Here is a 17,422-nt window from a genome sequence, read left to right on the forward strand (position 1 = left end):
TGTATTAACCCATTAGTGACTGAATAAATTACTATAATTTTTGGACCACAGGACTGGATATTTTCCATGCTTTCATGTAAGAACAGGTGCACTTTGCATAACACTTACTGTATAACATGCTATGAATATTATAAATTTACCTTAGTTATTCCTTGTTATTATATGAACACAAAATGTTAGTTTTTTAAAATATACATTTATTTACACTATTTACAAATTATTATTTTACTTCTGTAGAAGTTGGTTTGAGTGTGAAACACCTCAAAACATGTTTCCAGATGAAGTGGAACATGACACTTTTTACACTGGTACACTGTTTCACTTCTTTTCCCCTGTGAGGCACAAACTTTACATTTTCTTGAGGGCCTGGCTTTGGTGGTTGGAGGTATCTTCTCAATAAAATGCCCCCAAAACTTTCCTTGAAGGCGCAGTGGGGATTCCCCACAGGCGGGAGGCCTACCAGCAGTTGTTCTGGGAGGTAGCTGCACATTCTGCAGTTTTCTCCTAACTGCCTCGAAATGATAGGATTTATTCCATGATTGCCGGTAAAACGCATTTTACTAACAGTATTTGGTCCAACACTCCACGCAAAATCACAAGGCCTAGCCGGTGGGTTTTCGTCACTTTCTTTATCACTGCTGTCATCGTTTGTACCATCAGACATTTCATTATTTTCATGTATTATGTCATCTTGTTCACTGTCACTTTCCTCATCACCACTTTCATCTAAAACATTAGCAACATAAGCCGCAAAATCATCCGAATTTACAAACACATCATTCCGGTCGCGAGACGCCATCTTGACTGTGTACAAACAAAAGAAAGCTGTTTTGCCAAGACGATTTGAGGCAATATCAGATGTTTTTCAGCAACGAAGAAGAAGAAAAACATAGACTAGAATATTGAGAACAAAATATGCAGCAAATGTGAATGCCTCTGCGATCTATCGGCAATATATTCAACTACGTCGATGTCGTGTCTAGCGGACGGGCGCTGCCCGTCTTTAGTCATTGGGCCGCGCAAAGTGAAGGACGGAAACTGCCCGTCCAACGTCTTGAATGGGTTAAGTGTTTCAGCCCTCTTTTTTTTAAGTCCTTGGTTAAATGCAGAAAAGCTGTGTTATAATGATCAGATTTTGGTATTTGGAAAGCCTTTCTTTTTTTTAGGTAATCAGACTATAAATTGATACACCAAATTCATCTTTTGCAGAGCTAAATGACTACTTGTGTACAGATGTACAAGGAAATGTTATAATAAATCCATTGATTACAAAATGAAAGATTGTCCCCTTAATACGTATTCATATTTAAATTAGCCACTAAACTATCCGGCTAAATGTTTAGCGGAGTCTGTTCCTTTCGCTAATTTTGAAATCAGATTTCTCTCTCTGTGAGTGTCCTTTTGTATGCATTAAATTTTGAACGATCTGACTTGAGGGTAAAAGTTTGGTGATACTTCACCTCTACTACCTCTATATCAAAACTAAAATGGTAAGCACCAGACTATCGGAGTAAATCTTCGAGCCAGGATATTGTCAACCATGGGGCGACACGAAGCCTCATGTGCGGACCCAAAGTCTGGCATCTGTTTACTACAGAATTGATTAAACTTATTTAGTTTCAGTTTAATAGTTTACCTGACAATAGACTTGATATTTTCCCTCTTCAGTGATGTCAGCAAGCAAAGTGACCTCATTCTCCTGTGAAACCAAGAACTTCTCCTTGTACCACGTCATCAAGGTTGAAGCCTTCTTCTGTTCTGCTTCTATATGTGCATTTCAATTAATTTAGACTCATAAAGCACAATTAAAAATGAATAACGAATCTTTATTTCATCAAGATAATTATATGATAATATGTTAAATTGTAAAACTTTTTTACAATTCTAATTGTTTACATGTACAATTCTATAAAGACATTTCCTTAACAAACAAAGATACTTTTAAAATGTTCTTTATAGTAAGAATTCAACTACAATGAATTAATTAATTAAACAGTAGGAACAGAATTGAGTAGAAAACTCTTTTCTCATATCTGCTCAATTGAATTTGGGAACTGTAAAGAATAGTATTTATTACTTACACATAAATGAAAATACCAAAGGATTGTATGGACAACCCATCTCCTGTAACAGGTGTTATATTTTAATCCAGTTGTGTTGTAAATATGATAATGAATGCACTCAATAAGGACTTTAAATTTGCCAAAGACTTTAGGTTTTATAGTAAAAGACTTGGCATCCAATTTTACTTAATAAGATCAGTATCCCTCCTGCTCTGCCAGAGGGACTTCCTTTCTCTATGGATACATTTGGGTTCCTGTTGTCTAGTCTAAATGGGATACTTGCAGACTTAATATTAGAACAATTATTATAAATAGATATATATAATATATACAGTAGAGTCCCGGTAATCCGAGGTGAATGGGACCGAATGTACCTCGAATTGTGAATAACTCGAATTATACGGAACACTTTGAGAAAAATTGGGTTATAATTAGAACTGAAGGCAAACAAAAGAAATATGCTTTTATTACAAATACCAGCATCAATAAATTACTTACAGAGGTCCAAAGATGCAATGTTTACTTAAAAAAACTCTCTAGAGTTTTTTGTTTCACCACACTGCAGCGTTTGCGGGCAGCCATGTCTCTCCACCGCCGAAGCAATAACGTGTCTGCCGCTGTCGCCTCTGCTTGCTGCTCTACGTAGCGCAGGGCCGCATCCAGTGCCGCGTAGCCGTCGCTGTGAGTCATTGCCGGGTCTGTCTCCTGCACACTTTCTTCTTCGTCACTCCCGTCAGCTGTCATGTCTGTGACCATCTCAACTATGGTGTCGTCTGTTGTCTCTAACTGTTCGTCCCTACTCATCCACTCTCCAATATCAGTTTCATTTGTCCCATTGCAACCAGGAAGTCTGTTTATTAAATTTATTAACGGTAGATCGTCATCTTCATCATCATTTTCAATTTTACACACTCCGATTTTCTTCCATAATTTCTGGATTGTTTCTGGTTTAATTTCGCTCCAAGCTTCAGCGATCTAATAAATTACATCCTTGATTGTGACTCTTTTCAGGAAATCTTTTATGGTTGCCTCTCCTTCAATTGTTTGAAACATTGATTGCAACAAACGCCTTGGTCCATAGGCTGAATGAGGCTCGTCACGTTCGGTGGCAAAAACATCGTGCGTATGCCATCGCATTGCAGTTCCCCTTCATCTGGATGTGATCCTGCGTTATTAAGTGTTAAGATGGCTTTAGAGGGTAGGTTGCTTTTCTTCAAAAACTTTTTGGTTTCAGGAACAAATTCACTAAAACACCAGTTTTTAAAAATTTGTTTGTCCATCCATGCATTTTTTTGGTTTGTATAAGTTGCTGGAAGCGTTGAAATAGACATGTTTTTAAACGCACGAGGCTTAGCAGACTTGCCAATGACAGTTAGTTTTAATTTATGGCTTCCCGATGCGTTTGAAGCGGCTAGCACAGTCAGTCTCTCTTTGCTTTTTTGTGACCCGGAGCAGCTTTTTCCTCCCGTGAAGCTAGAGTTTTTGATGGCAAAGTTTTAAAATTCAAACCAGTTTCATCACAGTTGTAAATCTGATCAGGTGTCAAATTTTCACTTTTAATAAGATTTTTTAACTTTTTACAGAACTGAACAACTGCCTCGGAATCCGCCGAGAGTTTCTCCCCACAAATTTCTAACTGCCTCACGCCATAACGTTTTTTCCAACGGTCAAGCCATCCTACACTTGCCGTAAAATCTTCCTCACCTTCATTGATTTCATTGCGAAAGTACAATGCCTTTTCCTGTAAAATAGGTCCGGAAATAGGACAACCTTTGTTTCTTTGTTGACAAAACCATAAAAATAGGGCCTCGCTAGTTTTTTCATACTCTGCTTTCTTCATAGATTTCCGCTCATTAGTACACTTTTCTGATGCAAACTTTTCAATTTTATCGCGATTCCTTCGCCAGTCACCAACATACTGTCACTTCACCAACTCCGTACTCGGCAGCTACTTTTTTAACGTTTCACCTTTATCAAGTCTTTTACGAGCTTCTAGTTTTGTTTTTATCGGTACAAACTTTCTTTTACTTTTTGAACTCATAGTTCACTGTACAATGAACACATAAACACTTCAGAAAATACTTTTTTACTAAAACTTAATATTTAGACCAGAACTACTGTACGTTGTAAATAACAGACGGGTAAGCGCACTGCGATCGTAATCTAGAACAACCGTATCGCAGACGAACGTGATGAGCAACGAACTGATTTATTTTTAGACAATACGGGGCGCGATGTTCCGTGGCCTTGTCAATAGGGTGGGGGTGGGGCGTTGCAAATGAAGTAGCATTGATGAGTCAGGCTGCCGGCTTCTCCAAGTAGCCTAGCACTCAGTTTACAGACACGCGCTCGAGTGTGTTGTACAAATATGTCAATATCACATTTTATTTTTTTACATGTGTTGGCTCGGATTTAACGGAACCTCGGACTATCGAGACTCGAACTATCGGGACTCTACTGTATATCTATACTGACGAGATAGATTTACGTATCATCCTACTCTTCAAAAACTGTACAATAAACGTACAGCAGTAATGAATTATGTTCCTATTCACTCAAACAAAGTTGACGATGTGTTTGCTCACTCATCTGTAATATATGTACAAGTCATCCAGTATGAATTTTTTTAGTCTGGTTTTAGTAATCATTAAGTAATATTAATTTATGCAATAAGTATTCAATATAATTGTATTAAAATGCAGTGTTTATCCATGAGGCTATGAGCCTGGCCGCCACACAGAGTTCGTTACCAGCAACACACTCGTTCTTGATAGTGTAATTTGTGGTGGGGATGCACATTACTTTAATAAAATCAACGCATTAGGTGGCAATCACATCTGAGCTCAGATGCAGTAAAGGTCTTGCATAACACAGAAGCTGCTTTTATGGCAAAAACCTCAAAATTAAAACGTTTTCTGAAGCACAAATGTGATAAAAAATTTTGCTCAGGGCAAAACCATCTAATTCACTTGGTTAAATAGGGTTATAAAGGTGAGACCCTATCAAAGCTCAGGTTTCCTGGTGGTTCAGATAATTCAAGAATACATGGAAGACCATCAATATTTAAAAAGTAGTTTAAATGAATATGCGGTCATAATAAAAGATTTCAGAGAGAAATATGAGTAAATGGAATTGGATCATTTGATTTTTAAGCGTCTAATTAAAATTTTCATGTAGACATGAGATAACTCTACACAGTAAAGCTAAAATTTCTCAAGATTAATTATGTTAGCAATGTTTAAAACAGTGTGAACTTACTTAGATGACAGAATTAACAAAGGCTATAACTTGGATTACTATACTAATGCCAATATAAATTTAGATTATCAGGCCAGGCCGTCTAAGCCTAAGAACTGAAAATCAATATCCTCCTTCAATTTATGATCACTTTTTAAAGAGATCTTCTATACATATATGCGATAATAAACTATTGAATAACAGTACAAACCTGGGAACTGTAAATTTTTAGTGCAGTGTACAGGACAATCTATGGCCTTTCCCTTCAATAAAACAATGTCGTTATTGCTAAATATTCTTCCATCGACATCATCATTGAACAGCTCCATCTGAAAATTGTTTATTTTTATTTTTTGGCATGTTTAATACAAGAACTGCAATAAAGTTGGCATACGTATCTTTATAAGAGATTCGGAATTAAATAACAAGGATTTAAAATAATATTTATGCTGCTTTAAGTTGACTTCAAGAGAAGGGTAATAATCAGTAAACTAAATAGTATGACAGGGACTGCCTCTCAAAGACATCTAATAAATGATACCTGTTAGACGAACTGCATGGAATCCAGACTGGATAAAATGAACCCAAGCAATGTTACTGCACAAGAGCCAAGAGCAAAAGGTAACATATAAATGTAGTGTTACACTTTTGTAATATATGATGATGGCCAATGTCCGAAATCCTACTATCCTTTCTAATTATCTATTGTTAATAACAAACTAAAATAAGCAGTCATATCTGCTCGCTTCACGGGCAAATCCCATTGTGTCCTTGGTCTGCACCCTTTGTCAATAGATGACAATAAACAGACTCCATTGTACATTCATGATCAGTAGTCATTTTCAAGAAAAGGAAAGTCCTTATGATATGTTGGATCCATATAATTCAGCTTTCCAAAATATAAACATATATGTAGGATCTGGAAAAGGTTGATGTCCCACCTAATTATATGGTTTGAACCATATTACAGATGAATTTTCAAACTAAATATACCAAATCAAACTATAATCATTAATTTAAAACCCAAAGACAATAAACGTATGAGAACGCATACTTTGATAAGTTATAAGTAATCTTTCTTAAAAATAATTCATTTATAAAACATAACATATATTAAAAGTCTATGACAATATGAATAACAATGACAGCTTTACTTCATATTGTACATAAAACTTTGGAAAAAAGACATACTATGGAATAATAATATCTCATATTTCCTATGAAGTAAGTCTTGGGGAAAAAACATGAGTCATATAAATCATAACTTTAGATGAGGTTATCAAAATATAAAACAAAAATATTTGAATCATGGATGATTAGCTGTTAGAAATGGTGCTTTTTGGAAAAGGGATAAATTTATTAACTTAACCTTTCCAGCGTTATTGACGCGGATCCGCGGAGGGCCACTACAAGCTCAAAACGTTATTGCCGTGGATCCGCGTTTTTGCATTCTTTATTTTCTTACTGCTATGTTAGTTGAATATTTTGCTGCTAGATGGTTCTAGTAGTCATGCGACATACAGACGGGTTGCCCTGCCTGGAATTCTGTTACAATGGGAGTGGCAGTTGCTTCTAATTGGCCAAACACTGTCTAGCGGGCGTGGCCCCGCGCCTTTCACAAAGTCATTGACGGGAGCTCCCGTCAAGGCATCTAGTCAGTTAGTGAGAAGCGTCCGGTACACGCATATGTATTTCGGTTATCGCTAACTTTCTGTTGAGTCCTATTCTTTTTAAAGTAAATTATTCATATTATACACAGCAGATTCCAGTATTTATTTAGTGTTTTTTAGCCATTATTCGTGTGAATGGCGAATCCAGACGATTCAGAATTTGAATATTTGGTAATTCTGAGCAATTACTAGGTCAACCCCTAACTTTTTAATATTTTACTACGGTCATAAGGATGTTATCAGAAAGCAAGAAACACAATTCAAGCCCCGCAAGGCTGTCCTACAGGTTGCCGAGCGATAAGAAGGTTCAAAGTCCACGCGATAACAGTGGCTTGCGGGATACGCGCGGAATGTCAGTTGTGACAGCCCGCTACCAAATAAACACTCTTTGTCTACTTTTGTATTTTTCTAATTTTATTGGTTTGTAATATAGTATATGTTTATCTATAAAACTGTGTTTCATTCCCCTACTTACTGAATTAATGATAAAAATATTAGTGACAACTACACTGCTATACTACGATATTCTCAAAAGTTAAAAATTAGCCTAGGAAATCAAAAAGGGCTAAAAAATTTTATTCACCATTAAATAACTCTATTTTGACATACAGAAACGAAAATAAATTTAACTTTACACATTGGAAATGTAAAAAAATTGTAACGTTATCTAAGATCAGGTCAAATTTTTCATGACGCTTAAAGGGTTAAAACAATGGAGTCAATATTTTCGTGTTATACATTTTTTGTCTGACTAAATACCCCATTGTGAAATAGTAACATGTTTGGAAATTTACTTTCCAAACTTGTTTAACCCTAGAGTAGACGGGCAAAAATAGTTACGTATCAGGGCAGGCTGGGTATGACAGGCCCAAATAAAAACAATGAAAAAAAAATGTTTTAACCAGTTTTTTAATACAAATTTATTTTTACATTAAAATACAGACATGACTGTATTAGTACTGGCTAGTTTTAATGTCGTAATTAAATGAAGAGCTTTTATAAAAAAAAGCTAATTAGATCTTACAAATTTACTTAAAATATTAAATCTTTTCAATAACACGTTATCCTTACCACAATGTGTATATAAAAATTAAACTATACATATTTTTGAAATAAGAAAGACCTAAATAATAAAATAAAAATGTAAAATCTTTCTGAAATAAAACCGATTTCTTATTATATAGGCGTAAAATATCTACTTTTGCAAATGAACATTTCCGTATACAGAACAGCAAAATGAAGACAAGTACTGTTCTTACTCTACAAATAGATATTTACACAATAAAACCTATCATTTTATCACTATAACTAACTTAAGAAGGGGGAAATAATACTAAATTACTTTCACAATCATAAATACAAGCTGTAGGTGTCGGTTGTGTCCTTATCTTAGATCTACTCAGTGCAATCCCGGCACAGCAGTTCCGCGTGAGACAAGCACAGCCACGCTTTACACTGCTTACAAAAATACTTGGTTTTGCTGTCTTTGCACAAAGAGCACCTGCCTCATTTTCCTGGTTCAGGGTTTTCTTTTGCAGGATTAGGAGTTCCCGAAAATTTTTCAGCTAAGGCTCGAATTTCCCTAGGTAAGTTGCCTTGTTGTGCCCGAAGTGACATGTAAGATTGTAAGAGTGACCGTCCCTTCCTGTCACTTTCCTCTTCATGTTGTCCTGCTTCACAAACTTCATCCAAATCGAATTTACTTTCTGTATCATGGTCACTGTATATTTCAAAGTTTGGATCAGCGTCATCAGATTCACTCTCACTGTCTCGTAACGACAGTCTGTCAATTTCACTGCTTCTGTCAATATTTCTATGAGCCATATTTATTTAAATGGTCTAAAACTTCATTACAATAAAAAACAATCGTATATAAACACTTTTCCGATTTAAAATAGGCGATGAAATAAAACAAGAATAATTCTAAATATCTGTAAAAACGTGACGCCAACGGACGGGCTGGGCCTACCAGACCCAAAACGTAATCAATCACTTACTACGCAAAGACTGAGACATGGGAAACAAAAACAATGACGGCAGAACACTATGTGGAGTGTTTTGGAAAGCTACACAGAGTCTTGCCACCGTGAGTCACATTGACCTTGAAGCTCTGAACAAAACAAAACCGCCTGGGTCTCACAGACCCAGCCCGTCTACTCTAGGGTTAATACACTAAAAGGAAAAATTATTTAAAACGTATCAAGGGGATTGTATATTGTGGACAATTAGCATTTCATTGTTATACTCTTGACAACATGACGTGTGTTCAAGAGTGGTGATTGTATCCAGGCGTTTTAATTTGTGTTAAACCTTCTAGTATCTGAAAGTGCTTAAAAGGTTTTTGTTCAAGTGTAAGTCTATACCAGTGTTGAAATTCACAACAATAAGGTTACATGTCCTGAACTAAGTATATTTTATTTAACAGATTATTAATTTTGGTAGCAAAACTAACACGTAAGCAAATTTTTAAAGTGATTGTTTTGTTATATAACAACTTTTTAACATGTTCGCTGCGGACCACTATCCGGACAGTCCCGTGCCCCTCGCCAAAACTGCGAGGCACTGTCTGGACAGTGCCGAAACGCACAATGCTTTGCTTTTTCTTTTCGCTTGTCACGTGCTGCGATCTTGCGGGAATTGTCGGAAACTTTTCAAGCTTGTTCTAGATGAAGTATACTTACTTTCTGATACGTCAGTTCGTCCTGGAAATTCATTCAAACGATACTTTTATTTGTTTTACTGTGCGGACAGCACGCGGCGGCGATCTGCACCGCGGGCTCTGTGGGCGTTTTATGCTATGTGCGGGACTACTGTCCGGACAGTAGCGTTGTCCAGCAACGGAACCTGATGCATATCAACGTTGATTGAAGTATTCTTGCTACTTTTGGACATCACACAACACATTTGGTAAGTTATAGTTAAATGTTATATAGCCCATCATATGTTAACATAAATGATGCCATGCCAAAACTGCGGACCACTGTCCGGACAGTCCCGATGATTACGAACGTAATATAATCGAATATCATTATTTTATAGCGCATCAAACCAAAATAACGCCAATTCTACGAAAATCACAAGTTTGAATTTTGCCGCATATCGGGTACATCATTGGCCGCAGCGAACGTGTTAATAAATAAATATAACTATATGAGAAATCACAATTCAAAATAATATTGTTTGTAAACAAAAATATAAGCAGCTGAGTTTGACATTTTCCATTTGAAGATAAAAACTAAGTGAGTTTTTCAAGTGATAACAAACTTTTCATTTTCTTAATCAGTGGACTGAGAGCAGCTTATCTGACAGTTATTACATAGCCAAATAGCTCAGATGGTAGAACAATGACTGACCATCAACACAAATAACCTGATAAATGCCCACTTACGTTTGAAATATTTCATAGGGGGTATCTTATTACATCATAAGTTCTTTTACTAAGTTTGAAAATTGTGTGTGAAACCGTGATTTACAGCTACTAGAGACAGATTCATCCACTTTAAGTTGTAATAAGTACATACAACGGTTGAAGAAGCTGTTTTTTTTTTTTTTTTTTTTTTTTTTTTTTTTTTTTTTTTTTTTTATATAAGGGGCGAAAAACGCAGCGGTTATCATCGCCCTCAAGAGAAAATTGGCACCTACTCGTATTTGGTGGTGTCAATTAGGCAAACATAGATTACATTCTATAAGAAAAAATATAAATAGGAATGAAAGCAAGTAGTTGAGTAAATAATTTAAAATAACCTTAGAACTAGATAACAATACATGTAACAAGGGAAAGACTGTAAAGAGGTCTTAACCCATATAGGGGCTAAAAATATAAATAGAACAAAATAAGTACAAGGTACATAACATTAATTAAATAAACTGTAAAAACTTAACAAATTTTACTGCCACCAAGGTAGCTGTAAAGGGGCTAATTTGGCAGCTGTCATAATAATAATAAATAAAAATTAAATAATAAATTAATAAATATTAACAACAACCGATAATCGGAATAGATAAACTTAACACAATACTATATTTTGTTCATCAGCGACGTTGCTTTCAGAAAACATAAAAGTGTTTGAGTTGCCGTCTCGTCGTCGCAGAGAATATCGTTCAACGAAGCTGGCAGATTCGAGTTGCGCCTATGTACCGAGTAGCGAGGGCAGTCAACAAGCATATGTTCAACTGTAATAACAGTGTCACATGTGTCGCAGACCGGAGGATCATCTCTACTCATGAGGAAGCCATGTGTGAGAAGCGTATGGCCTAGCCGCAGGCGACACAACACAACCTCCTCACGACGACTCGGGCGGTTCGCTGTCTCCCAGAGTCCAACGCAGTCTTTAATACGACGTAACTTGTTGTTAACGACTGCCTGCCACTCGGTATTCCATTTGGCTTTCAGTTTGCCCTTCACTACCGGAATAATGTCGGAGGAAATTATCCGTGCGGTGTAAGGCTGGAGTTCCAATGCTTCTTTGGCTCCTCTATCTGCCAGCTCGTTTCCGGATATTCCAATGTGGCCAGGTACCCAGACAAGAAAGACAGCAACACCTTTGGACTGAAGGGACGACAAAGAGTGCCATATTTCGCGGATGATGATGTGTTTTGAAAACATGTCGCTGATGGCTTGTATACCACTAAGGGAGTCGCTGCAGATAACCAATTTTTTAGTCATAGGAAACGTTATATTTAGGGCCTTTTGGATGGCTGTTAATTCGGCCGTGAAAATGGAAGAGTCGTTGGGGAGACGAAACCCGTATCGTCTAACCCCAGTGACGAAAGCACATCCAGTTCTACAACGTTCCTTTGACCCGTCAGTATAGACAACATCGCAAGGTGCGAGGCTGCCTAGTATTTGACGGAATTCTTGTTGGTAGACTGTTTCTGGAGTGGAAACTTTTTTAAACTTAGAGAGATTTAAAATAATTTTTGGCATTGAGACGCTCCAGGGTGGGATATCACATTGATGAACGAATTTAAACTGGTAATCATTTAGGCCTATTTCATAAGCGTAGGATTTGGCCCTAACGCCTAAGGGTGAAGGAAGATTTGGTCTCGCTAGGAAAGAATTATAGAGTGGATTTCGCAGGACCGGTTCAAACGCAGGGTTTTCTGGCTTCCCTGAAAGAGCGTGAACATAGTTTAGGGACAGTTGTTGTCGTCTATGCGAAAGAGGGGGTTCTCCCGTTTCTGCGAGAAGACTATTAATAGGAGAAGATCGAAAAGCTCCAGTGGCCAGTCTTAAAGCAGAATTATGGACTGGGTCAAGCATTTTGAGAGCACTGGGTCTTGCGGACCCATATGCTTGACATCCATAATCTATACAGGAACGGATGGTGGCTTTGTAGAACCTGAGCATGCATGTCCTGTCAGCCCCCCATTTTGTTCCGCTTAAAGCTCTCAGTATGTTCAAGCGCTTCACGCATCGATCTTTTAGGTCTTTCAGGTGAGGCACCCAAGTTAGCCGGGTATCAAATGTGAGACCCAGGAATTTGATATTGTCACAAGTAGTAATTCTCTGACCCAGCAAAGAGAGCGTTGGCTGCTCAACGGTACGCATTCTGGAGAAAACGATGGCTTTTGTTTTAGGTGGCGAAAAAGAAAAACCTGTAACTCCGCACCACTGCTCAAGCCTGTTGATGGTAAGCTGTAAAGCTCTCTCCCCCACCGCTAGCTTCTTTGTAGAGATGTAAATAGAGAAATCATCTACAAACAAAGAACAGCGCACAGGAGGGGTAACGCAGGACGATATGTTATTGATTGCAATGGCAAACAGAGTACAACTTAGAACGCTACCTTGTGGAATACCATTTTCCAACGTGAAGGAATCGGAAATGGTGTTCCCAAGTTTGACCTGTATGGTTCTTTCCGACAAGAAGCCCTGTATGAAAGAAACCATGTGGCCCCCTACACCCCAAGATATTAAAGCATTTAATATCCCCCTTCTCCAAGCTTTGTCATAAGCCTTGGAAATGTCGAAGAATACCGCGATCAACTGTTTTCTTTCAATAAAGGAATTCAGGATTGCCGATTCCAAGGCAAGTAGATGGTCACTAGTAGACCGGCCTTGTCGGAATCCGCACTGGGAGGGTGAAAGAAGATTATTTTTCTCCAGAAACCAAACAAGACGTCTGTTGACCATCCTTTCGAATACTTTGCAGAGACTGCTAGTAAGCGAAATTGGTCTATAGGCTCCTGGAGAAGTTCTATCTTGGCCGGGTTTTTGGAGAGCGATAATGTGTGAGCGACGCCAAGAATTAGGGAATGTGTTTTCTAAATATATTCTATTATATAATTTCAGAAGATCTTGTTTTCCATCCTCCGTCAGGTTCCGCAACATAGCATAATGTATGTTATCGGGACCTGGAGCAGAATTTGATGTCGCCTTTAGTGATGAATCAAGTTCATCAATGGTAAAGGGAAGGTTTAAAGGAGAGTTGTTATTGATATTTAAATTTAGAGGATGTCTTTCTGTATTTGTTTTGAAATTTTGAAACTCCCTATTGTAAGATGACGTTTTTGAAATTTCCGCAAAATGTGAGCCGAGTAAATTGGAAACTGTCAAGGGATCAGTTACCACATCGGTACCATTTTTCAGAGCAATAAGAGAAGGTGGGGGGGTCTTGCAGCAAACAGATCGAAGCTTCCTCCAAACATCAGATGCAGGAGTTGTTCGTTTTATTAGATCTGTGTAGTCCAACCAGGACTGCCGCCGTCTCTGTCTAAAAACCTGTCTTGCTTTTGCCCGTGCTCTTCTGTACCTACTTAAATTTTCTTCATTCGGTGATCTGTTGAACTGTCTTAAACATTTTCGACGTTCCTTTAGAGCCACCGAACATTCTTCAGACCACCAAGAAACCTGGCGTTTGTTTGGTGAACCTGAGGATTTTGGAATGCTCCGCTCTGCGGATGTTATAATATTACATGTAAATAATTCAGTGGCAGTATTTATGTCGTTTAGTTCGATATTACTAGTTTGAGAAACCATGTTCTTTTTGTACTCGTTCCAGTCAGCCCTCTTAATTTTCCACCTGGGACACCTGCCTGTCGAAGACGGAAAGGATTGAAAAGCCACGGCAATGGGCGCATGGTCACTCCCTGACAGGTCGGGAAGTACGGACCAATGCACTCGAGTTGCCACGACCGGACTGCAGATTGACAGGTCGATTGCCGACCATATGCCAGTCCTAGGGCACATGTAAGTGGCCAACTCGTCATTGAGAACGACCGCTGTCACTTCATCCCACAATCCCGCAACCATGTTACCCCTCCGATCAGAATGGCTGGAACCCCAAGAGCGATGGTGTGCATCGAAATCACCAACCATCAAGAAAGGAGAAGGGAGTTGGCTGTACAGGTCACGTAGATCATCAAGAGATAAATCAAAAGGGGAAGGTGGAATATATATGGAGCAGATGGTTAATTTAAAAGGAACGTCGATTGAAACTGTTACTGCCTGGAGGTTTGTGACGATGTTCAAGGCTCTAGCATTAACAGAAGAATCTGCTAGAATAGCCACACCTCCACAGGCAATTTGTTGGTGATGATCTAAGCGAAAGATGTCATAACCATTTTGTTTGAATCGAGTATGAGGAGACAATTTTGTCTCTTGTAGGCAAATAAATTTAGGTTTTCTTGTATTTATAAGTAATTTTAAGTCTTCAAAGTGGCTTCTCAAACCATTAATATTCCATTGTAACAGCATATATTAATATTATATATTTTATTTTGTGCTAATTCATCGTAATTTTTTTTCTTTGCTTAGACACAGGACGGAAGTTACCATGAACAGTTTGGAACTCCGTCTGCATCTCCAAAGGGTCCTCAACCATATTATCATCAAGCGATAATTGTGAGGATCTGGACGAGGATGGATTAGTCTTTTTTACTAGGAATTTAGATCTAGTTTCTGATTTTGTTTGTATGTTATTTTTTAATTTGTCGGCGAGTTTTTTCCTCTCTTCCAAAGACAAGGCGGGTTTCTTATTTTGTTGAACCTTGTCTCTGAAAGTAGAAGTAGCTGTTGGGCGAGCTTGAGTTTGTGTGTTGGACTTAATATGGGGCGTGTGGACTGCTTGGGAAGGATTACTGGATGCCAACGGATGTTGTCCGGTACCGGGCTGCAAGCTGCTTAACCAAAGCAGCAACCTGCTCTGTTAAGTTGAGTACCATAACCTCCAAGGCGGTACATGACGGGCACTGTGTGGATTGGACTGGGGCTGAAGCAGCTTCGGAGTACGAGACTCCCTTTTTAGGGGTTGGAGCGATTCTTCTCCTATACTCTTTGCGGGCTTCATTGAAGGAAAGTTTGTCTAGAGTAACAATCTTCAAAACTTCCTTTTCCTCTAAGTAAACTCTGCATTCCTTAGAGGTCGCCGCGTGTTTACCCTTGCAGTTCACGCATCTGACGTCGTTCTTGCATCCGTCTTCTTGGTGGCCTTCATCACCGCAACGGGAACATGTCTCAGGGCCCGAGCACGTCTTAGTAGAATGCCCGAATCTCTGGCAATGGAAACACCGTTGCGGATTTTTGAAGTAAGGCCGTACAGTCAGGGATAAATATCCAGCCTTAATAGTTTTTGGCGGTTGGGGAAATGCAAAGGTCAGGATTAGACCAGGAGTAGGGACCTTTCTCCCATTCTCCGTCCGAAGCATCCTGACCACATCGGTTACCATTTCGCATTGTAGCTCGTCCTTGATTTCTTCCTCACTACACTCCATCAGGTCACGGCAGAAGACGATCCCCTTGGAGGTGTTCAGTGAGGAGTGCGGTTGAACGACGACTTCCACCTGATCGAAAAAACTCGTCATCTGAAGGAATTTTTTGGCTTGGATGTGGTTCGCAGCCTCCACCAAGATAGTTCCATTCCTTAATTTGCTCACAGCTTTAGGTTGACCGCCTGAGGAAACAAAAGCTTTGTTAATAAGGAAAGGACTAACCTTCGTTAGAGTTTTGCCCTCATCCTTGTGACTAACGATTAGATATAGTGGAGTTGGAACGTTCATATTTTCAGCTCTTACTTTTTCTTCCACTTTCCTTTGTTTTATATATGATTCATTTTCAGAATCTGACAACTGTCGCTTTTTCTCTGGATCATTAGGATCTCTTTCTCCAAATTCTTGCCCTAAGGGTGGTGTGGTTGTAATATCCATAGATAAGGTCACCAGCGCATCGTGTTTAGTAGTGCGGGCCGATTCACCGGGAGCGGGCATGCCCTCGGGTGTCCCACAGACCGTAGCTTGGGGGACAACCCTACCTCAGTTCCCCGAGGCCCGGTTTCCATCGATTACCAAGTCGGGAATACGCGCACAACTTGGACTCGCACGTGGCAACAGGGGCTCCGACACCCCTGCCTACTGAACACTTCCTGACCAAGGACCGAAGTGGCTGGCTTCTGAACCAGTACATGACTTACGCCTCGGCAGAGACAAGCTCACATCAGCTCTCACCGACACCAGATAGGGCATCTAGTGCCGGCTAAAGCACTCCCAGCGAGCCATGCACTGGAACGGTCAGAGGACGGGTACTTAAAAGACCCTGGAGGGGGATTTGGTAGGAATTAGGAAATGGTTAGGTGGGAAGAGGCAGTTTAACGTCATACCCAGGACGGGAAGAAGCTGTTTCATTTCTTTACAGTGTATGGGTGATAAAATCCATTGAACTATTCATAGAAGTTGTGATCCATATTTTCCGAACATTCTATATTTTTAATACGTAACATATAAATTCAATTTCTTAAGTCAGCAATCTACTTACTCCTCACAAAATACAAGTCGATGTATCTGCATACGCTATCAACTCCCTCTTCACTTTACACTGATAATCAATATTTTTACTAAATCAATGTACTAATGGTTGATAGGAAGGTTAGAAACTTTAACTGTTTGTAAATTATTTACTTTATATACCTAAAATCAGAAATAAACTAGCTAAATTTTAATGTAATTCCAGTTATTGTAGCTCTACTGGTTAGTTTACGGTTAACTTTCAAACTTGGATATCTAAACTTCTTTATCCAGAATTATTATTGAGGAGTCATAATAATAGAAGGAGTGGATAGAGGGTTGATAGATGAATTATTGGGGGGAGGGGGGTAGCAAAATACAGTCTAAGTTTTATCTTGTACCAGCCCTGTAAGTAGACATGTTGAATCGTATTAACTAAAAATTACAAATATACAGTAGGTATGGCTATGAGTAAATAGATTTTGTTTACCTTGACTCTGTGAAGCCTTAAAATGTCTCCTATCTCAATCTGTTTGATAAGTACATCATCAGGTACAAAGAAATGGAGATTAAAGTTCCTGTTCCCCAGACTCTCATCAATTATCTTACATATTTTGGTGAACTTTCCAGAGGATGTTTTAGTTAGCTCCTGAAACAATTTTATTACTATTTAATACCAATATACTTTCTGTTTTTAATTATATTACTGGAAGACATGATTTGTGATTTGTTTTT

At 38.5% G+C, this 17,422-nt stretch overlaps 1 protein-coding gene across 1 annotated transcript in view; it reads right to left on the reverse strand.

Moving 5' to 3' along the window:
• LOC124371912 overlaps positions 1-17,422 on the reverse strand; it is a 46,413-nt gene that overhangs the window by 27,105 nt on the left and 1,886 nt on the right. Inside the window, exons 2-4 of the mRNA XM_046830281.1 lie at positions 17,178-17,336; positions 5,512-5,629; positions 1,637-1,764 (exon numbers count right to left, since the gene is read on the reverse strand). Of these exons, the coding sequence (XP_046686237.1) occupies positions 1,637-1,764; positions 5,512-5,629 (246 nt within the window). The 5' untranslated portion in view covers positions 17,178-17,336. The remainder of the gene's footprint in view (positions 1-1,636; positions 1,765-5,511; positions 5,630-17,177; positions 17,337-17,422) is intronic.

This window comes from Homalodisca vitripennis, unplaced genomic scaffold (genome assembly GCF_021130785.1).
Source record: "Homalodisca vitripennis isolate AUS2020 unplaced genomic scaffold, UT_GWSS_2.1 ScUCBcl_2255;HRSCAF=6819, whole genome shotgun sequence".
In the NCBI taxonomy this organism is placed as follows: domain Eukaryota; kingdom Metazoa; phylum Arthropoda; class Insecta; order Hemiptera; family Cicadellidae; genus Homalodisca; species Homalodisca vitripennis.